The 23,752-nt window shown below is 42.7% G+C and overlaps 2 protein-coding genes across 4 annotated transcripts in view; one reads left to right on the top strand and one right to left on the bottom strand.

The window, feature by feature from the left end:
* The window catches only part of ncapg2 (non-SMC condensin II complex, subunit G2), a 117,635-nt gene extending 114,558 nt beyond the window's left edge, over positions 1-3,077 (bottom strand). For 2 of the 3 annotated variants that reach the window (XM_043690695.1, XM_043690696.1), the window contains exon 1: positions 2,899-3,075. The gene's annotated coding sequence lies outside the window, so the exon portion shown is untranslated. Of the gene's footprint in view, positions 1-2,898 lie in introns of all 3 variants that reach the window. The other variant, XM_043690697.1, reaches the window with a different exon arrangement.
* A 10,773-nt stretch (positions 3,078-13,850) lies between these two features.
* The window catches only part of LOC122550105 (protein mono-ADP-ribosyltransferase PARP14-like), a 72,396-nt gene continuing 62,494 nt past the window's right edge, over positions 13,851-23,752 (top strand). Inside the window, exon 1 of the mRNA XM_043690693.1 lies at positions 13,851-14,060. Within this exon, the coding sequence (XP_043546628.1) occupies positions 13,880-14,060 (181 nt within the window). The 5' untranslated portion in view covers positions 13,851-13,879. The remainder of the gene's footprint in view (positions 14,061-23,752) is intronic.

Here is a 23,752-nt window from a genome sequence, read left to right as displayed (position 1 = left end):
GTCTGTGAAACCCATTGACGCAGAGGGCTGTGGAGGCCAAGTCATTGGGAGTATGCAAGACAGAGCTGGAGAGATTACTTATTGGTAAGGAGATCAAGAGTTATGGGGAGAAGGCAGGAGAAACATAATAGCCACGATTGAATGGCAGAGCAGACTCCTTAGGCGGAATTGTCTAATTCTGCTCCCATATCTTATAGTCTTATGGACACCTAATTGGAAAGTTTGGAGTGATGAACAGTGAGGGAGAAAGGGTGGACGTAGGAGGAGAGGGAGAGAGCACATGTGAGAATGAGCACAAGCAAGAGGAAGAGAAGGTTACAGTAAGATGAGCTGTGATCTAATCAAATGCTGGAGCTGGTATAATGAGCCAAATGGCAGACCTATGTGCTATGATCCTAATGTCCCTTCCATCATCCTGCTTTCCAAGCAGATTCTCTGTCCATTATCCACCTCCCCATTCTTCCTTTCCTATCTCATTCCTTCTCTCTACTCCTGGTGTTCTGCACATATTTCTTCTCTACAGAACTTTTTTAATCCATTGATTCCTTTGTCTTCAAGAGCGACACATAAATGCTGCACATGGTTTTGATAAGGTTGAGTTTAATGTATTTTCCCTGACAAAATTTGAGGGCAGAGAAAACATTTACTCAAGGGATGACCCTCACCAATCTCTTACCTCCACCTTGATTAAGTCTATGACCTGTAGTCTGTTAAATGACCCCCATCACCCACCCCAATTATCAACCCAGTGATGGGTGAGGGTTCTGCCATCCAGAAGCATGACAAGTAAGCCCCCATGTGGAGTCCCTAATCCAAGAACATCAAGTGCCTGAGTAAGGGACCTTGGCATCATGGATTACACAGGGATCTGGTGAAACACAAAAGGACTCCAGTGACAGCCATGCTCCTGCCCTTGCTGCCAATCATGCTGCTCCACTCCTCTATCCTATCCCCTCGCGGCAAATTATCTCCCCAACCTCTTTCACTTGTGCGCATTGGACTATCCATGTTCCTAAGCATCAAAAGGATGTTGCTGACACCATCTCCATGGTGGCACTGCTGTTTAATAGAGCTCTTAGTCTGCAATTTGCTTGTAGGAAAGTGGAACTGAGACCAGGATATGATGAACCATGATAATGTTAAGTGTCTGAGCAGGCTCGAAGGGTTGAATTGCCTACTTCCACTACTTTTTCCCATATTCCAGAAACATACAAGATGTTCTGGAACTATGGAAAGCAACATGCTTCTATTTTCTTCACTTATATTGTAAGGAGAAAGGAATATAAAAGAAAAGCTTTACTGCAGCTGTATAGGGCACTGATGAGACCACATCTAGAGTACGGTGTCATGGCCTACTTGTTTGGAAAAAAAAGTTAATTGTTTCAGAAGCAGTTCAAAGAAGGCTTGCTGTACTCATGCCTGGGAAGAAGGGCAGGTTAACAGGTTAGACTAATCTGCTGGTTTAAAGGTGGTCCGGAGTCTGTGTGGGATGAGTTGGTTACGGAGGCAGGCACTGAGGAAGCAAATAATGGCTGTGGTAGCGAATTTGTTTCAGGACATGGTTGAACAGCTTCAGGGCAGAGGTGGAGTGGATAGGTGGAAAAGAAGATAGGCAGGTAGGACAAGTCATGGGGACAGCGCTGAGCTGGAAGTTTGGAACTGGGGTGAGGTGGGGGAAGGGGAAATGAGGAAACTGTTGAAGTCCACGTTGATGCCCTGGGGTTGAAGTGCTCCTAGGCGGAAGATACCTAACTAGAATTTAGAAAATATGAGATTGTAGATTGGGTACAGGCTCTGGGGAGTCAGGAGGTGACCTGCTCTTGTGGCCATTTGTTTATGTGGCAAGTCCAGTTGAGTTTCTGGGCAATGATAACCCACAGGATTTAGTGGGGGAATTCAGTGATGATAACAGCATTGACAAGGGGTGTTTGGCCCATTTAAATAGTGTCCTGATGCAGCTCTGGTTGTGGGTGTTGGTATGATTGCTACTGTGTTCTCAAGAATTACCTATATAGCCTACTTCAACTTCCAAAACTCAATCTCTAATAAAGCTTACAGACCCATGGGAACACCAGCTGCAGGTTTCTCCCCAAGACTTGGAAATATGTCACTTTCATCAATTTTGCTGAATTAAAATTCTGCAACACCATTCCTAACAGTGCTGAATGTTACAACAACCCAAGGACTGAAGCAATTCAAGACCACTCAATACCATCTTCAGCAAGGCAATTAGGAATGGGTAGAATTAGATTAGAATTAGAATCCCTACAGCGTGGGAACAGGCCCTTCGGCCCAACAAGTCCACACCGAACCTCTGAAGAGTAACCCACCTCGACCATTTCCCCTACTATCGTATATTTAGCCATGACTAATGCACCTACTCTGCACATTCCTGAACACCATGGGCAATTTAGCATGGCCAATGAACCTAACCACGCAAATTCAGATTGGGTAATAATTGCTGACACAGCCAATGACACTCACACCCCTTGAAAGAATATATTTTTTTTTGAAAAACCCTGATCAGTTTTAATATAGGGGTTTAACTGAAAGCAGAATTTGGACATTCTTTGACAGCAACACCAGGGTTCAAGACCAATCTGAACTTGTGATAAGATAAATCGCTGTTTCTGCTTCATGACAGGGAAGTTGCCGATGTGAAAAATGCGAACGGTCCACAAACATTTCAAAGTTCCTGAAGCATGATCTAAGTTACACAAGAAGCCACCTGACAACACACATATGAGAAACGAACTAGTTCGAGAATCTCTTGCTACTTCTCCAGGTCACTTCGCGGTATTTTGGGAACAATAGTCCTCACTCCCTGGGAACAAAACTCCCCTGTCCACACTAAGCTGCCTACTATATGACCACGCTTGCTTGATCGCTTCATCTTACCTGGGAATAATACGCGCCAAAACCACCGTCCCTTTGTTTGTGATTGCTGTATTCTCCCTCCGTTTGCCTGCAGCTGAAGTAAATGAAGGAACCAAAATCCGCGCGCTTTCCTCGCTGGGTCACCAGTAATACGCATGCGCGAGTTCAAACACCAACGTACGGACGGCCACAGCGTTAAGTCGTTCATTCATTAGGAGGCCCCGCCCCCTAACGATCGCCGGGAGGATCCGCCCAGCCTCGCCCCGCCCAATCACTAACGGACGCTGGGAGGATCCGCCCAGCTTCGCCCCGCCCAATCACTAACAGTCGCAGGGAGGATCCGCCCAGCCTCGCCTCGCCCAATCACTAACAGTCGCAGGGAGGATCCGCCCAGCCTCGCTCCGCCCAATCACTAACGGACGCTGGGAGGATCCGCCTAGCCTCGCCCCGCCCAATCACTAATGGTCGCCGGAAGGCGGAGAATCGTCTCGAACCTTTCAATCACTGGGAAGCTTTACCCGAACATTGACCGGGAGACCGTTAACCCGTTTCGAACGGTCACCGGGTAGTCGATCTATAGGTTGATTTGATGTATCATTGTCACTTGTGCTCAGCTACAGTGAGAAGTTTTGTTTTGAGTACAGCGCAGGTAGGTCATACCATACAAAAGTTAGGGTGATACAACAGAGCAAAGACTATTACTACTGCAGGGAAGGTGCACAATGAGCATTACATTTAAAATTTCAGAAGTTTAATAACAGTGGGGATGAAGCTTTTCTTGAATCTGTTGGGACGTGTGTTTAAACTTTTGTATCTTCTGCCCATAGAAGCGTTCAGAAAAAATTATAAACCAGGGTGCGAGGGATCTTTGCTTATGTTAGCTGCCTTCCTGAAGCAGCAAGAAGTATAAATGGAATCAATGGATGGAAGGTTGGCACGTGGGATGGACTGGGTTGTCTTCTTGTGGTCCTTGGCAGCACATTTGCTGTACCAAGTCATGGTACATCCAATAGATATCTTTCCATGGTGCAGCTATAAATCTTGGTAAGAGTTCATGGACATACCAAATTTTCTTAGCCTCTTGAGGAGGTACTGAATTGAATTTATTGTCAAGTGTACTGAGGCACAGTGAAAAGCTTTGTCTTGTGAGCAATACAGGCAGATCACATAGTTAAATAGCATAGATAAGTAAATAATAGGTAATCAGTGGCAAAAGCACAAGTTCAGGTGAATGTTAAGCGTTTGAGAGTCAATTCAGTATTCTAACAACAGTAGGGTAGAAACACTTTCAAAACCAGCTGGTGCGTGTGTTCAGGCTTCTGTATCTTCTCCCCGATGGTAGAGGTTGTAGAAAAACATTGCCAGGGTGGAATGGATCTTTGAGAATGCTGGCGGCCTTTACTTGACAGCAGGCCTGGTAGATGGAGGTTGGCCTTTGTGATGGTCCGGGCCGAGTTCACCACTCTCTGTAACTGTCTCCGATCTTGAATGGTACAGTTGCCATACCAGGTAGTGATACATCCAGACAAAATGCTCTCACTGGCACACCTATAAAAGTTGTCAAGGGTATTCGCTGTCATGCCAAATTTCCTCAGCTGCCTGAGGAAGAAGAGATGTTGGGCCTTTGTAGTCAGTGCATCCACATGAAGAGTCCAAGAAAGCTTGTTATGGATGACCACTCCCAAGAACTTGACACTCTCCACTCGTTCCACCTCTGTGGTGTTAATGTGTAGGGGGGGCATGAGTAACATCCCGCCGTAAGTCAATAATGAGTTCCTTGGTTTTGCTGGCATTGAGAGCTAGGTTGTTCTCAAAGTGCCATTTTTCCAGGTCTTCCAGCTCCCGTCAGTAAACTGTTTTGTCGCCATCTGAGATTCGACCGACTATGGTGGTGTCATCAGCAAACCTATAAATGGCATTAATCTGGTATTTGGTGACGCAGTTATGGGTATACAGTGAGTACAGTAGGGTGCTGAGTATGCACCCCTGGGGAGCTTCAGTGCTAAGTGTTGATGAGGATGAACTATTGTCCCCAATCTAGAAGTGTTGTTGTGCCAAATGTTGCAGGAAGTGGTGATAAAAGAATGGCCCAACAGCATCAAAGACCACAATACAGTGTCATAGAGATGTATACCGTGAAACAGACCCTTTGGTCTAACTTGTCCATGCCAGCCAGATTTCCGAACCTCATCTAGTCTAGTTTGCCAGCACTTGGCTCATATTCCTCTAAGTCCTTCCTATTCGTATACCAATCCAGATGCCTTTTAAATATTGTAATTGTACCAGCCTCCACCGCTTCTCCGGCAGCTGATTCTATAACTTTGTGTGAAAAGGTTGCCCCTGAGGTCCCTTTTAAATTATTCTCCCCCTCACCTGAACCCTATTTGCTCTCTAGTTCTGGGCTTACCTACCCTAGGGAAAAGATCTTGTCTATTTGCCCTATCTATGCCCTTCATGATATTATAAAACCCTACAGGTAACCCCGCTTTTCAAAAGTTCAGTTTACGCCACTTCATTTTTATGAAAGACCTACATTTGTACCTACTTTTGCTAACCGACAGAAATCCAAAGAGGATTTTTGCTTTTACGAGAAAAGGCAAAAAGCTAAAGTAATGTTTAGCGTTTTTTTGCTTACTACTATTCTAAGGGGCAACTTTTTCACATAGAGGGTGATACGTGTATGGAATGAGTTGCCAGAGGATGTGGTGGAGGCTGATACAATTGCAACATTTAAGAGGCATTTGGATGGGTATATGAATAGGAAGGGTTTAGAGGGATATGGGCCAGGTGCTGGCAGGTGGGACTAGATTGGGTTGGGATATCTGATCAGCATGGACAGGTTGGACCGAAGGGTCTGTTTCCATGCTGTACATCTCTATGACTCTAAGCCTTAATACAAGCAGCGCATGCCTTGAGCAGCGAGAGTGGCATGGCCAAGTTCCTTCCCAGAGAACTATAGTCAGCATCTCAGCATCAAGCCACCATTGGGAGAAAGTGAGGACTGCAGATGCTGGAGACCAGAGTTGAAAAGTGTGTTGCTGGAAAAACACAGCAGACCAGGCAGCATCCAAAGGGCAGTAGAATCGACGTTTCGGGCATAAGCCCTTCTTCAGGATTCCTGAGAAAGGGCTCATGCCTGAAAACATAGATTCTCCTGCTCCTTGGATGCTGCCTGACCTGCTGCGCTTTTCCAGCAACACATTTTCAGCTCTGATCTCCAGCATCTGCAGTCCTCACTTTCTCCACTTTTTCAAATCAAGCCAGCATTGCTTTGAACTGTGTCGGTGAGCATCTGTGCTTGTAACTCAATTTATTTTGTGCATCTGTTAGCAAGATGTGTCATTTCTAATTTATATTTTCCCTGTGGTGGGGGAGTCCAGGACTAGAGGGCATAGGTTTAGGGTGAGAGGGGAAAGATATAAAAGAGACCTAAGGGGCAATGTTTTCACAGAGGGTGGTACGTGTATGGAGTAAGCTGCCAGAGGCAGTGGTGGAGGCTGGTACAATTGCAACATTTAAGAGGCATTTGGATGGGTATATGAATAGGAAGGGTTTGGAGGGATATGGGCCGGGTGCTGGCAGGTGGGACTAGATTGGGTTGGGATATCTGGTTGGCATGGATAGGTTGGACCAAAGGGTCTGTTTCCATGCTGTACATCCCTATGACTCTATATAGGCTGTTTTTTTTTTTATCATATCATTCCTGCTTTTACTATATGTTGGTGTTATTTTAGGTCTTATGTGTTATTTGATATGATTTGGTAGGTTTTTATTGGATCTCAAAAGTTTTTCCCATATACATTATTGGTTATTTATTCTTCACTTATGCCATTTTGGCTTACAAAAGGTTCCATAGGAATACTCTACTTTCAGAGAGCGGGAGAAACCTTCGGTCACCCCTTAGCTGCTGTTGCTCCAGGTAAAACAGTACCAGCCCATTCAGCTTCTCCCTGTAACTCAGACCCTTTAACCCTGACAACATCCTTGTAAATCTTTTCTGAACCCTTTCAAGTTTCACAACAACGTTCCAATAGGAAGGAGACCAGGCCTGCACACAATGTTCCAAAAATGGCCTAACCAATGTTCTGTACAGCAGCAACATGACCTCCCAACTCATGTACTCAATACTCTGACCGATGAAAGTACACCAAATGCCTTCTTCACTATCCTATCTATCTGTGACTCCATTTTCAAGGAACTATGAACCTGCACTCCAAGGTCTCTTTGTTCAACAACAATCTCTAGGACCTTACCATTAAGTGTATAAATCCTGCTAAGATTTGCTTTCCCAAAATGCAGCACCTCACATTTATCTAAATTAAACTACATCTGCCCCTTCTCAACCCACTGGCCCATCTGATCAAGATCCTGTTGTAATCTGAGGTAACCCTCTTCACTGTCCACTACACCTCCAAGTTTGGTGTCATCTGCAAACTTACTAACTATACCTCCTATGTTCACATCAAAATCATTTATATACATGATGAAAATCAATGGACCCAGCAGTGATCCTTGTGGAAACCAATGGTCACAGGCCTCCACTCTGAAAGGCAACCCTCCACTACCACCCTCTGTCTTCTACCTTTGAGCCAGTTATGTATACAAATGGCTAGTTCTCCTTGTATTCCATCTGATCTAACCTTGCCAACCAGTCTCCCATGGAGAACCTTGTTGAATGCCTTACTGAAGTCCATATAGATCACATCTATCACTCTGCCCTCATCAATCCTCTTTGTTACTTCTTCAAAAAACTCAATCAAGTTAGTGAGACATGATTTCCTTTGCACAAAGTCATGTTGACTATCCATAATTAGTCCTTGGCTAACCAAATATATGTAAATCTGTGCCTTATGATTCCTTCCAACAACTTGCCCACCTTCAAATACAAACTAGAGAGCTGCTGATAACAAATGACATCCCAAACAGTCCATGGATGAAGCTGGAAGTATGTGTCTTTACGCTTGCAGAAGCTAATTATCTTGTTGCAGTATATCACAAATCAAATAATTTGTTGTCACGTGTATTTAATATAAAATACAGAGAAAAGTTTATATTGTCTCCATGAACCAATGCCATTTTCATTAACTTAAAATAAAACATAAAGAAAGATAACTTAGAGTCCAACTTTTCCTTCTCCACCATTACAGCCCCACTCTGGGCTTCACTAGTCCATGCCATGCTGCTGCCAAAGTCTCACTCCAGGCTTAACAGGCCAGCTGACTCTGTAGCCATGTTGCCTCTGGAGATGCCGCCACTCTGGACCCCATCAAAGCCGCCTTCCTACCGAAGTGCTATCTTTGGAAAGGAAAAAAAACTGAGAAAAGAAGAAGAGGGAAGAAAGAAAAAAGCCGACGAAAAAGAGAAGCCCAGGCACTGGATGCTACCTACACAGTCACCATCTTGAGCAGATGGGATTACTATATTCTTTTAAAAATATTTTTATTTAACCTATTTTTCGAATCAGGTAGGAGACAGTGAGGTCTGCAGATGCTGGAGATCAGAGTTGAGAGTGTGTTGCTAGAAAAGTAAAGCAGGTCAGGCAGCATCCGAGGAGCAGGAAAATTGATGAAGGGCTTTTGTTCAAACGTCCTATTTTTCAAATCAACCTGTTCAGGGGTATTATTACACATCTCTGAAGCAATTGAACCCGGGCCTCCTGGTCCAGAGGTTGGGGCACTACCACAGCTGGGTATTGGACCAGCTGACTTCAATGACTATTGCTGAGTATGATCGAAAATGTCTAATTCATTTCTAATTGTAATTCTAATAAAAGGCAAATGTCTACAACCACATTTTAGCTGTTACTGTGTTCCAGATATTGTCATAAATGATAATGGCCATCAGTTCATCAGTGAACATTTCAGTCGCTTCACAAATGATTGGGAAATTCAACAAACACATCATCTCCCCAATCAAATGGTACAACTGAGGTCACAGGGAAGAGCACAAGAGAAATCGTAAAGAAATTGAACAAATCCTGTGCACATGTATTCAAGAGAAGTACTTGAGTGGGGAAACGCACTGACTGATGGCAAAGAAAATAGTCCTATACAAAAGCTAACATCACACTGCACCAATGCTCCCCTTCCTACTTGCAAAAAAACTTCCACAGCCAAAAGTAGTGACAAAATGACAAATTGAGTGACAAAATCAAGATGAAATAGCAGAAAACTAGATTTCATTTTGACAAGATATTAAATCAATGCCAGAGTTGAGCACTGGAAAGCCAGTCAGGATACAAACATTCAATGCTTTCAACAAAGCCAGCTCACGTGGCAACTTGGGATCTGCATAAAGCAGTCATTGCTTCAAGCTTACATGGTACAAGTGAATGACCACATATGCCCACGCAACTAATCTGTTCCTCACCTGCAGGTGGTGATGATGAAGAAGTAAACATACCACCTTCATACTCCATACATCAATCATCGAATCTTGAGGTCCACAGCAGCCCTACAACAAAGGATGACATGGTATCAATAAATGACATGATCAACACTCCTTGGTGAACTGTACCACCAAATGAACGGCTAATACCTTCAATGCATACACAAAATCTAAGGACTGTGTATGCAATGCATATGCAGAGACTGATGGGAATAACAAATTGTTTATGCATCTAAACAGTCATATGTGTATTTGGTAACTTGGGAAACTCAAAATATATATGATAATAAATTTTATTTTTGGCATTGTTTTGTATAAGAAAGGGATATTTGGATTGAAATGAAATAGTGTACAAATGGCCACATCAATTTACTGTAGTCCTGTGACTCCAAACATGTGGCAGATACCTTAATTTCAATAAAGACATCCGTTGTGACAACAAAGCAACTGGTATGGATCGAGATTGATGCCAACTGCATGGGTTGCAATCTTTATTCAGACTGGGGCCTGTCTCCCCCTCCTATCTAGGATGAGTGTCATGATGCTGTGCATTCGTCCTGATTTGGGCAGAGAAGCCTGGAACACTTGAGCAGGATTAGGCCACTTAGCCTTTCAAGCCTGCTCCGCTATTTAATATGATCATGCCCCTCATCCAAATCATTACCCTGTTCCTATTTTTTTCCCCAGGCCTTTGATCCCTTTAGCCATAAGAACTATATATAACTCCTTAAAAACATGCAATGTTTTAGTCTCAAACACTTTGAGAAAGAATTTCACAGAGAATTCAACTAGCTCACCACTCTCTGAGTGAAGAAATCTCTACTCATCTCAGTCCTAAATGATCTGTCCCATAATCTTAAATAGTGATCCCTGGTTCTGAACTCAGGTCATCGGAAACATTCTTCCTGCCTTTACCCTATCCTGTTAGAATTTTATATGTTTCTGAGATATTCCCCCCCATTTCTTCGAACATCCAGCAAATGTAGCCTTAACTAATCCACTCTCTCTTCATATGTCAGTCTTGTAATCCTAGGAATCAGTCAGATAAACATTCACTGCATTCCTTCATAACCAGAACATCCATCCTTCGTTTTTTCTTAATCTACTCATGGGATGTGGGCATCGCTGGTTGGACAGCATTTATTGTCCATCCCTGGTTGCCATTGAGAGGGTGCTGATGTGCTAACTTTGTGAAGCCTTTCAGTCCGCATGCTGTAGGCTGACCCACAATGCTCTTAGGGACGGAATTTCAGGATTTGGACTCATGACAGTGAGGGAATAGTGATATATTTCCAGGTCAGGATGGTGAGTGGCTTTGAGGTATTCCCATGTAATGCTTTCCTTGTCTTTCTAGATGAAAATGGTCATTGACTTAGAAAGTGCTACCTAAAGATCTGCAGTACATCTTGTAGACAGTGTACGTTGCTGCTACTGAGCATTGGTGATGGAGGGAGTGGATACTTGTGGATGTGGTGCCAATCAACAGGCTGCTTTGTCTCGGATGTGTCTATGCACTAATTTTATCTGTTCACCTTTTATGTGGGATCTTATTTAAAGGCTTCTGCCAAGACTAAGTGAACCACAGTCATTGGCTCCCCTTATTCAACTGTACTAATTGCATCTTGAAAAATTCCACTAGATCTTTCTAACATGATTTTCCTTTCATAAGGGGGCCCTCATTGAGACCCTGGTCAAGAAAGAAAAGGGACATAAGACATGTATAGGTCCAAAAACTTCGAACCCAAGCGAATTCCAAGAGGGTTATGGGGGTGCCAAGTACACTTAAGAGAGAAATCAAGAGGGCTAAGAAGGGACAAGAGATGGTTTCAACATATAAGACAAAGGAGAATACTAAGAGAATTTACAAATACGTGAAGGGCAAAAGAGTAACTAGGGAAAGAATAGAGCACAAAGATCAACAAGGTCCGGAGCCTCAAGAGACAGATGGGATCTTATATGAATATTTCTCATCAGTATTTTAACTTGAGAATGTAACTTTAAAAAAGTTCTGCAATTTACATATGTAAGAACTGAAACCAACACGTTTATTCCAAAAGATGAGAGACTTAACTAACAATCCAGGTCTTTTTCAATATATAATTTCAGTTACATCACACTGTAAACGTTTGCTATAAATTTGGTGTCTTACAGTCTTATTCTCCACAAGCACCTGATGAAGGAGCAGTGCTCTGAAAGCTAGTGATTCCAAATAAACCAGTTGGACGATAACCTTGTGTGTGATTTTTAACTTTGTACACCCCAGCCCAACACTGGTACCTCCAAGTTAAATTACAAAGGGATCTTTGGGCCAGTAGGGCTGAGGAGTGGCAGATGGAGTTTAATTTGGATAATTGGAAGGTATTGCATTTTAGTGAAATGAACAAGATCAGGACTTATATGGTTGATGGTAGGACAGTGGGTAGTGTTGTCAAACAGAAAGACCTAGGAGTAAGGGACATATTTCTTTGAAAGTTGTGTCACAGGTAGGATGGTCCAGAAGGTGTTTGGTGGGCTTGTCTTCATTGCTCAGACCATTGAGTATAGGAGTTGGGACATCATGTTGAGGTTTTACAGAATGGTGATGAGGCCGCTTTTGGAATACTGTGTACAGGTCTGGCTGCCCTACTATGAGAAGGATATTATTAAATTGGAGAGGGTTCAGAAAAGATTTATCGATATGCTGCCAGGACTGGAGGGTTTGAGTTATAAGGAGAGGCTGGATAAGCTGGGACATTTTTTAATGGAATATAAGATTTATGGACTAGGCCAGACCCCCTCAAAACATTTCAAGAAAGTGGCCCAGACGCTAACTTTGTTAGTTGTCTTAAGCAGGTGTAACACAGATATTCCAAAAGTGATGCAGCTGGTCTACCCACTAAGTTTTAAATAAAACAATTTATTTACAAGATAACTGAATGAAACAAAAGAGAACAGAATACAGAATAACTCACCCTTTCCAAACAGACTATACCAACTTAATGATGCTGTTCCGATACTTGCAACAATCCCCATAAACATCCCTTGATACAAAAGGTAAAATCAAACACATGGTTTTCCAGGAGAGAAGTCAGAGAGAGAGAGAGAGAGGAAGATCTGCCTGGACCTGCTTCCTTGTGTCCAGCAGCTTTTACAACTGCCTGACTGCTTTCAGTGAATAGCCAGACTGTCAAGAACCAAATCAAACCAGAGTAATGATTTGGAGATGCCGGTGTTGGACTGGGGTGTACAAAATTAAAAATCACACACAACCAGGTTATAGTCCAACAGGTTTAATTGGAAGCACACTAGCTTTCAGAGTGCCGCTCCTTCAATTCATCAACCACCTGATGAAGGAGCGGCGCTCCGAAAGCTAGTGTGCTTCCAATTAAACTTATTGGACTATAACCTGGTGTTGTATGATTTTTAACTTTGTAAACCAGAGTAAAGCTGAGCTGGGGGAATTGGCCATTCCCCTTTCATTGTTTCAGTGTTTCTTAAACTTAAAAGCCTTTTGCCTGAGGCAGGATCTGTTAGCTATAATCAAATTGACACTGAAACCCTACAACCCCAAACTTTTGGGAACCTGTGCTTTTACGACCTCCTGAAAAAAAAACCGAGGACAACATAACCTTGTAAAAAGGAGTGGCATCATCACAAGAAGGTTGTGTTTATAAGGGTTTATAGATTTATAAAATCATGAGGTGCATAGATAAGGTGAATAGCAAAAGGTCTTCCCCTAGGGTGGGGCAGTTCAAAACTAGGGGATATATTTTTTAAGAGGAGAAAGACTTAAAAGGGACCTGATGGGCAACCTTATCACACAGAGGGTGGCTTGTATGTGAAATGAACTTCCAGAGGAAGATGTATATGCAAGTACAGTTACAACATTTAAAAGACATTTGGATGATGAGCCAAATACAGCCAAGCATATTTGGGAAACCTGGTCGGCATGGACCAGTTGGACCAAAAGGTCAATTTCTGTGTTGCCTGTGATTGTAAATCCACAATTACTTTGTCAGAACTGTCACTGTTTTCCAAGTGTTCTGCTATTAAATCTTTAGCTATCTGGTGAAGGAGCAGTGCTCCAAAAGCCAGTACTTCCAAATAAACCTATTGGACTATAATCTGGTGTTGTGTGATGTTTAACTTTGTCCACCCCAGTCCAATACCTGCACCTCCTCATCATTAAATCTTTAGTATTGGATTCCAGCATTTTCCTTGCTTCTGAACCAAAGAAAAAGTAAATAATAGTGTTACAGCATTACAGCCAACTTAAAATGTACTGGAATATTGTGTAATTCTGCCTCTGTGTGGTTGCAGTTTATAATTAAATAAGCATTTTCCGGGAACGCATCATTGTGAAAGTAAAACAATAATCGTAATTGAAAGCAATTAAAAACAAATCTCCCTTTAATAACGTTATAATAATGAATAATAATATTACTTAGACATTTTCCATAAATACTTGAATTTATTTTCCAATAGGGATTCTAAATTCAGTTTCATTATTTTTGGTAAACAAAATTAGCTGTGTTTGAGAAAACACCCGCTTCGTTGGTTGGCTGAAGCATTTAAACCACTCCCCAATATATAAAATAGGACTGCCAATTCAAGTTCTGGATAGTTTGGACAAGATATGGCGAACAAAGGTGGTGGATTTGCTATCTTAGTTACAGGTTTTTCACATATTACAAAAACAGGCATTAAAACAAAATTAGTTGCCTACTTTCAGAGCAAGAAAAAATCAGGTGGTGGAGAATGTGATGTTGAGATTTTTGAAAACGGGAATGCTGTCGTGACTTTCCAGAAAAGAGATGGTACGTTTTATTTTGCATTCTATTACTTGAGTTGTGGAAGTCAGGAGCAATTTGTGGGAAACATGTTTAATTGAAAATATCTGTTGTGATTAAAAATTTGCGAGCGATTGCTCATGAAGAGATCACGAAATTGAAAGTGAAAACTAACTGAAACCTGAAGTGGGTCAATTTATCAGCCAGCGATACTTACAGTTTCGAAAGAAAAAATAATTCACATACTAAGTTTTTTTTTAGAATCACAGAATCGCTGAACCGATTGCTTCTGAATCATAAACTTAGCGAAAATATTTCTTCCTTTATATTCACTCGTGGGATTGACTTGGCTAGGTAAAACGAGGACTGCAGATGCTGGAAACCCGAGTCTGGTTTAGAGTGGTGCTAGGAAAGCACAGCAGGGCAGGCAGCATCGGAGGAGCAGGAAAATCGATGTTTCGGGCAAACGCCCATCATCAGGAATACAGGCAGGGAGCCTCCGGGGTGGATAGATAAATGAGAGATGGTGGGGGTGGAGAGAAAGAGCATAGAGTACAATAGGTGAATGGGGCTGGAGGTGATAGGTCAGAGAGGAGGGCAGGGGAAGGTAGCAAAGAGTACAATGGGTGAATGGAGGTGGGGTTGAAGGTGATAGGTCAGAGAGGAGGGTGGACTGAATAGGTGGAAAGGAAGATAGGCAGGTAGGACAGGTCATGGGGACGATGCTGAGCTGAAAGGTTGGAACTGGGGTAAGGTGGGGGGAGGGGAAATGAGTTGGAACTGGGGTAAGGTGGGGGGAGGGGAAATGAGGAAACTGGTGAAGTCCACATTGAAGTTGAAGTGTTCCGAGGCAGAAGATGAGGCGTTCTTCCTCCAGGCATTGGATGGTGAGGGAGCGGCGGTGGAGGAGGCCCAGGACCTGTATGACCTCGACAGAGTGGGAGGGGGATTTGAAATTTTGGGCCACAGGGCGGTGGGATTGATTGGTGCGGATGTCCCAGAGATGTTCCCTAAAACGCTCTGCGAGGAGGTGTCCAGTCTCCCCAATGTAGAGGAGCCCACATCGGGAGCAACGTATACAATAAATGATATTGGTGGATATGCAGGTAAAACTTTGATGGATGTGGAAGGTTCCTTTGGGGCCTTGGATTGAGGTGCGGGAGGTGGTGTGGGCGCAGGTTTTGGAATTCCTGCAGTAGCAGAGGAAGGTACTAGGACAGGTGGGTGGGTTGTTGGGCGGCGTGGACTTGACCAGGTAGTCACGGAGAGAATGGTCTTTGCGATATTATTTACAAACCCACCGATTCCCACAGGTACCTGGATTACGCCTCTTCTCACCCTACCTCCTGCAAAAATGCCATCCTATATTCCCAATTCCTCCGCCTCCGCCGTATTTGCTCCCAGGAGGACCAGTTCCACTCTAAAGAAAGAGGCCATCTGGTGTGTTCTGTGTTGGAACTGGTCCTCCTGGGAGTAGATACGGCGGAGATGGAGGAAGTGGGAATACGGGATGGCATTTTTGCAGGAGGTAGGGTAGGAAGAGGTGTAATCCAGGTAGCTGTGGGAGTCGGTGGGTTTATAAAAAATGTCAATGTCAAGTCGGTCGTCATTAATGGAGATGGGGAAGTCCAGGAATGGGAGGTAAATGTCAGAGATGGTCCAGGTGGACTCTCCACCCCCACCCCTTCTCATTTATCTCTCCACCCTAAAGGCTTCCTGTCTCTATTCCTGATGAAGGGCATTTGCCCGAAACGTCAATTTTCCTGCTCCTTGAATGCTACCTGACCTGCTGTGCTTTTCCAGCACCACTCTAATCCAGGATTGACTTGGCTGGTCAGCGTTTATTGCCTGTCCCTAGTTTCCCTTGAGAAGGTAGTGGTCAGCTGCCTTCTTGAACTGCTGCAGCTCATGTGCAGGAGGTACTGCCACAATGTCCATTGGGAGTTGCTGAATGTGTACCCAGTGACCCTGAAGGAACGGTGATATATTTCAAATTCAGGATGGTGAGTGGCTTGGAGGCAAACTTGCAGCTGTTCCAATGCATTTGCTGCCCTTACATTCTAGATGAAAGTGGTCTTGGGTTTAGAAGGTGCTGCCTAAGGATCTTTAGTGAATTTCTGCAGTGCATTTTGTAGATAGTATGCACTACTATTATTTGCTATTAATTATGGTGAGTGCAGATGCTTGTGGATGTAGTGTCAGTTAAGTGAGTTGCTTTGTCCTGAATGGACGTTCCTGATGAAGGGCTTCTGCCCGAAATTCCTGCTCGTCGGATGCTGCCTGACTTGCAGTGCTTTTCCAGCACCTGCTTATCTTGTCCTGAATGGTGTCAGGTTTCTCCAGTGTTATTGGAGCTGCTCCCATCTATCACCCTCCTGACTTGTGCCTTGTAGGTAGTGGACAGGCTTTGGGGAGTCAGGAAGTGAGTTTACTCACTGCAGTATTCTTAGCCTCTGACCTGCTCTTGTAGCCACTGTGTTTCTGGTGAGTGCAGTTAAGTCTTTCATCAGGAATGAACCAAAACGTCGATTCTCCTGCTCTTTGGATGCTATGTGACATGCTGTACTTTTCCAGCACTACCCTCTCTAATGTTCTTAAAAGACCATAACATTGGTGCAGAAATTAGGCCATTCAGCCCATCGAGTCTGCTCTGCCATTCAAACGCCATTCAAACATGGCTGAAAGGTTTCTCAACCTCATTCTCCTGCTTTCTCCCTGTAACCATGATCCCCTCGATACTCAAGAACCTCTCTATCTCAGTCGTAAACATACTCAATGCCTGGCACCCTCAGCCTTCTGTGGCAATGAATTCCATACATTCACCACTCTCTGGCTGAAGAAGTTTCTCCTTATCTCTGTTGTAAAAGGTCTTCTCTTTACTCTCAAACTGTGCCCTCAGGTCCTAGTCTCTTCGACCAATGGAAGCATGTTTCCAAAATTTACTCTGTCCAGGCCACTCGGTAATCTGTACCTTTCAATTAGATCCCCCCTCATCCTTCTAAAGTCTATCGAGTATAGACCCAGAGTCCTCAAACGTTCCTTGTATGTTAAGCTTTTCAATCCTGGGATCATGCTTGTGAACCTCCTCTGAACATGTTCCAAGGCCGGTACATCCTTCCTGAGATAAGGGGCCCAAAACTGTGCATTATACTCCAAATGTGGTCTGACCAGAGCCTTATAGAGCCTCAGAACTACATCCCTGCTTTAATATTCAAGTCCTCTCAAAATAAATGTCATCATTGCATTTGCCTTCCTAACTATTGACTCAACCTGCAAGTTTACCTTGAGAGAATCCTGGACTGGAATTCCCCAGTCTCTTTGCACTTCAGACTTCTGAATTTTCTCCCCAGTTAGAAAATAAAACCAGCCAAAGGAAAGCATTGAATTATTGCAATTTCAGAAATAATGTCACCAATGCAATAAAGGACAAATTTAAACCACTAAAATTGGGTGGATTTGATTCAGTTGGTGTGCTAAAATTGTGAAACCCACCCATTTCTATTTCTAAGATAAGTTGAATGGGCAATCCATCCATCCAGAGGAGGTACATTTCTTGTAAATATTACAATCAACTAGCAAGCCTCAAAATGAACCATTGTTTGAAATTTAACTTGGACTGGCTGGATTTTTATTCATTTACTGGATGTGGGGGCTTCACTGGCTAGGCCAACATTTACTGTTCAGTGGGAAGCTAAGAGTCAACCACATTACTGTTGGTCTGCAGTGGCACATCCAGACCAGGTAAGGATGACATTTTCCTTCCCAAAAAAAATTAGGGAATCAGATGGGGTTTTCCACTGACAATCAATATAGCAATCATTAGACTGTTAATGCCAGAATTTTATTGAATTTGGATTCAAACCTGGCTCCCCCAGAATAGTACATAAATGTCTCGATTAATAATAATGATAAATACCATTATGCCATTGATTCCCATTCCCCAGGACTAAAGCATTAGTTAAAGAAGCCAAGGAATGCAGTATCCAAGAGCCCAGTAAATGTATGTCCTCTTGTTTCCACACTGATGCTGAGGCTTAACTGTCCAACAGCCAATCTCACAATCTGGCTGGCTGCAGATTGGAAAGAAAGGCACAATGTCAGGTCCCGACATTAAATTTGGCATAACCGACTACAGAGCAACTCTCATTTTACCTTCCCCTCCCCTTTTCCAGTCTCTGATGTCATACTGGAAAGAAAATGCCGAGGGAATTCACTATGCTTGAATATCTTCCATCTTGCTGAACAACATAATGTCTTAGCAGAGGCCTCATTTTAAAAACAAGATTATAGTTTCAGTTTCACTTCCCTGAATTTTAATCTAGTTATAATAAACCAGTCAGCTATGAGTGAAACCTGACTTGATAAACAGTTTTTTTATTTTATGCAGTTTGGTTACAATGGTGGCAAGTCACTGAACATATGCACACAAGGCTGTCAATGTAATTTTAACAAAAGCGTTTAAGTTTATAATACATTTTTTAAAAAGTTTGAGAAGATCTTAGTATAATCAGCATTCATCGCCTCAAAATTCCTTTTTGGTGGCTTCACTGTCGGGCATTCTCTACCTCACGAACCCTGGAGCTGTGAATTGAGCTAAAATGGACTTTCTCTTTAGATATATAATTTGTTACCAAAATAGCACTAGGGAATGGTGACTTAAAGACTTTTCACTTTTTTTTGTAAAAATCTACAAGTGACAATAAATTACAATTCTATTCTCTTGTAAAAAGAAAGGTTCACTCCTTTTTTCCAGTGAAGAATGAAGTCACTAGCAGGAATGTTCTATGGAATAATGGACAGGGTAGGAAAAGATATAATAAGTGTTGATGAAGGAACGGCAATAATCATGTGATTTTATTCCATGTATATACTGGTAACTTCAGATTACGAATGGTAGCCTCATTAAGGAGTTCACAGAATGATTCAAGGTAGTTTCTTAAAGCAGTGCTTTGTGTAAATAAACAGGTTGTGTGAGGTTTGGTGTTCTGTAATGTGATAGGATTAATTAATGGCCTCAAAATAAAGAAAATCATACGCAGCAGTGACCATAATGTGATTCAATTTGAAATGGAGAACAGTAGTTCCAAGATCAGTATTTTAAGCTTAAATAAGGGCAATTAATTGGGCATTAAAGCTAAGCTAGCTGAAGTGAACTAGCATACGAGACTAGTGGATAAATTGACAGAGCTCAGTGGCAGACATTTAAGAGCTATTTCAGAAGACTCAGAATAAATGGGCGGCACGGTGGCACAGTGGTTAGCACTGCTGCCTCACAGCGCCTGAGATCCGGGTTCAAAATGTTTTTCTAATATAAAGAAAGATTCCAAGGAGAGGATTAATGTTCCCTCGAAAGTCAGTTGGAGTACTCTGCACATTGATCTGTGTGCCAACTCATTGACTTTCACATGCAGAAGTCGCTGTCTTGCAAGGACCTTTATAATCATGCAGCAGTTAAAAAATAGAAGGACGACTGGGGAGGATGAACCACCTGTAATTTTCAAAAGAAATTAAGGAAAGCATTAAGGAAAGGTCAAATGATTGGTATATAATTTAAACAACAGCAGAGAATGCCTAAACGGACCATCAGAAAACAGAGTATGAGAAGAATTACCCAGAACTGTAAAGTAGGTACTTAAAAATGAAAAGTGTGAATGAAGTGAATTTGGTTTTCTAAGAGAGTGAGAGTGGGCAGTTAATTGTAAGTATTAAAGAAACAGTAGACATAGGTGAATTGAACATTATTTTGCTTCTGTCCACATTGTAGAGGATGCAAAATCTTCTAGTATTAGTTGTTAATCTGGAGATGGGGAGGAATAGAAGAACTAAATGAAATTGCAGTCATATGGGAAGTGATATCAAGCAAACTGGATGGGCTAATAAGTCCTGTTGGAATTCATCCTTGGGTTTAAACATGGTGGCTTATAAGTTAGAAGATGGGTTGAAGTTAATTTTCCAAAATTCGATGGACAGTGGAAGTATTCCATCAATCTGGAAGGTGACACATGTAACTCCTATATTCAAGAGGGATGGAAGCAGAAAATGAGAAATTAAATGCCAGTAGATTGATATCTAATGTGTGGAAATTGTTAGAGTCACTCATCGAGAAATTACAGCTGAATATTTAGAAAAACTCAAGGTAATCAAGAAGAGATAACATGGTTTTGCAAATGACACAAAGGCAGGCAGTGAAAGTATTTTGTGAAGGAATCTGCAGATGGATATAAGTAGACCGAGTGGGCAAATATCTGGCAGATGGCGTATAAAATACATTCATTGTAACTGGAAGAATTTTAAAAAGCAGGCATAACTTAAATGGGGAATGGCTGCAGAAATCTGAGGTGCAGAGATATCTAGGTGTTTTAGTATGAGTCACTAAAAGTAAATGTAGGTACAGCAAGTAATTAAGAAAGCTAAGAGAATGCTATCCTTTATTACAAGAGGATCACATCTTGAATACAAGTGCAGTTTTGATCTTTGTTTTTAAGGAAAGATGCAAATGTGTTCTAAGTTGTTTAGAGGAGCTATGCTGGATAGATACCTGAAATTGTGTTGTTGGATGTCTTATGAGAGTTTGGACATTGTTTCCACTGAATTTTATAAGACAGAGGGATAACTTGATTGAAGTACAAAACATTCTGAATGGTTTTGACAAGATGGGCACAAAAAATATATTCCTCTTGTCGGTACATCCAGAATTAGGGGGCACTATTTGAAAATTAGGGCTTCCCCTTTTAGAACAGATGAGGAAAAAATGTTTCAGAATTTTGTGCAGCATTGGAACACTGCCTCACAGGATGGTGGAGATTAGGTTATTGCATTTTTTTAACGCAGAGGTAGATTTTTGTTAGGTAAAGGAATCGAAAGTTATCATGCAAAAAATGAATGTGGAATTGAAAATACCAAACAAATCAACGTGATTTTTTCTGAATGTCAGAGTGGGGCTTGAGGGGTTGAATGGCCTCTTCAGACCTAATATCTCTGTATCTCTTACCTTCCTGAACTAGACCCCATCCTGGTCTGTGTCTTTCACCCTCCCCACAACCCTGAGCATTGCTCTTCCCTACCTCCATGACACGTAGACACAAACCCCCCCTCCCCGCCCCATTTCTTTAGGCTCCTGGATCTGAGCTTCTCTTCCACTTAGCTTTGTTTTTGAATTTGCACTTTACATCTGCCCTCCATCTGGTCAACACGTTGGTCAGTGCAGGTAGTTCTGAGACTTTAGCTGGTTCCAGCATTTGCCATTAGATGGAGCATTGATACTATAACCAACAGTAGTAGTAGTGCTACAGTAGCATTAGCAGTCAACAAAGTTCCAGAATACTATCGGGCTGCTCTCTCATCAGAGAGAGATGTATGATGGTGAATTTAACCCGAGGGTCATCACTCCTCAGGAGAGGAGTAAGGTCAAAGGCAGGAATTTCATAGCTGACCGCAGCAGGTGTGCAAATTAAATCTGTGCTGTTGGCATCACGCTGCATTGCAAACCAGCTATCCAGCCAACTGATTATCTCAATATAGCCAGTGTTCTATGTGATAGTAGTAATTTGTTTTTGCAGTATTGAATTGTACAGTATTTTGTTTCAAATAGGATAGACACTTATTGCTATGTGTACTTTTACATTAAAAATATAGTGATAAGTTTTATAAGTCACCCCACTACAGGTGCCTACATCATGATAGAAGTCATGCGTAATTTTTAAAAACGTAAAATTAACACCAAGTTAATTACAATTCAGTTATTGGCATCTGGGCTTGGGAAAGGCTGATTAAGAAGACTCAGCCAGGATAAGACCCCCATGCCAAGCTACTGGGATACAGACATGGAAGCCTCCGCTGAAGGAGTCTGCCATGCTGCCACTCTATTACAAACCTGCCTGGCGGGCCACTGGAATACCTGGACATTGAAGACAATAAAGACCTCCATACCAGAATGAGACCTCTATGCTGGGATATGACCACCGTGTCAGACTGAGACTGCCTTTAGCCACCCGAACCTGGACCCTCCGCTTAGCTTGTGAGTCCAGGCTGGGGGAGTCAGCTTATCCTTCACTTGGTAGGAGACCCTAGATTGGGGTGGAGCCTTGTCCAGCTCATCCTGGTATTGCTGCCATAGCTGCTGGAGGCTTTCTCCTTCACCTCCACTCTCCAGGCCTAAAAGAAAAGTGTGAATGTAGTAGGTAGTTGTAATGGGTGACTTTAACTTTCCCAATATTGATTGGAACCTCCTTCGAGCAGATGGTTTGGAAGGAGCTGTTTTTGTAAGATGTGTTCAGGAGGGTTTCCTAACTCAGTACGTTGACAGACCGACGAGGAGAGAGGCCATTTTGGATTTGGTGCACGGCAATGAGCCGGGGCAGGTGTCAGATCTTGCGGTGGGAGAGTTTTTTGGGGATAGTGACCACAACTGCCTCACATTCTACATAGCTATGGAGAAGGAGAGAAAGAGGCACAATGGGAGGATATTTAATTGAGGAAAAGGAAACTATGATACTATCAGATGTGCGTTGGGAAGCATGGACTGGGAGCAATTGTTCCATGGAAAGGGCACTATAAACATGTGGAAACTGTTTAAGGAACAGTTGTTGCTAGTGATGCACAAATGTATCAAAGGGGTAAGATAAAGGAACCTTGGATGACGAGAGCAGAGGAGCTTCTCGTCAAAAGAAAGAAGGCAGCTTACGTAAGGTGGAGGAAGCAAGGGTCTTGCTCAGCTCTAGAGAATTACAGGCAGGCGAGGAAGGAGTTCAAAAATGGTCTGAGGAGAGTCAGGAGGGTGCACGAAAAAGGCTTTGCAGGAAGGATTAGGGAGAATCCAAAGGCATTTTACACGTATGTGAGGAATAAGAAAATGATCAAAGAGAGGATAGGGACGATCAGGGATAGCAGAGAGAACTTGTGTATAGAGTCTGAGGAGCTAGGGGAAGCCCTAAATGAGTTTTTTCCTTCTGTGTTTACTAAAGAAAAGGACCTTATAGTGGATGAGGAGCAGGTAAGCATGCTGGAACAGATAGAGATTGAGGAAGCTGATGTGTTGAAAATTTTGACAAACATTAAGATTGACAAGTCGCCAGGGCCCGACCAGATTTGTCCTCGGCTGCTTTGGGAAGCGAGAAATGTGATTGCGTCGCCGCTTGCGAAGATCTTTGCATCCTCGCCTTCCACCGGATTCGGACCGGAGGACTGGAGGGAGGCAAATGTAATTCCTCTCTTCAAGAAAGGAAATAGGGAAATCCCCGGCAATTACAGACCAGTCAGTCTCACATCTGTCGTCTGCAAGGTGTTAGAAAAGATTCTGAGGAATAGGATTTATGACCATCTGGAAGATGGCTTGATTAAAGGCAGTCAGCACGGCTTTGCGAGGGGCGGGTCATGCCTCACAAATCTTATTGAGTTCTTTGAGGATGTGACTAGACAATTTGATGAGGGTCGAGCGGTGGATATTGTGTATATGGACTTCAGTAAGGCATTTGATAAGGTTCCCCATGGTAGGCTCATTCAGAAGGTCAGAAGGAATGGGATACAGGGAAATTTAGCTGTCTGGATACAGAATTGGCTGGTCGACAGAAGACAGCGAGTGGTAGTGGAAGAAAATATTCTGCCTGGAAGTCAGTGGTGAGTGGTGTTCCACAGGGCTCTGTTCTTAGGCCTCTACTCTTTGTAATTTTTATTAATGACTTGGATGAGGCGATTGAAGGATGGGTTAGCAAGTTTGCAGA

The sequence above is a fragment of the Chiloscyllium plagiosum genome, chromosome 5, assembly GCF_004010195.1.
Source record: "Chiloscyllium plagiosum isolate BGI_BamShark_2017 chromosome 5, ASM401019v2, whole genome shotgun sequence".
NCBI classification, from domain to species: domain Eukaryota; kingdom Metazoa; phylum Chordata; class Chondrichthyes; order Orectolobiformes; family Hemiscylliidae; genus Chiloscyllium; species Chiloscyllium plagiosum.
The sequence above is the reverse complement of the archived record's forward strand: the minus strand, read 5'-3'. Positions and strand labels throughout refer to the sequence as shown.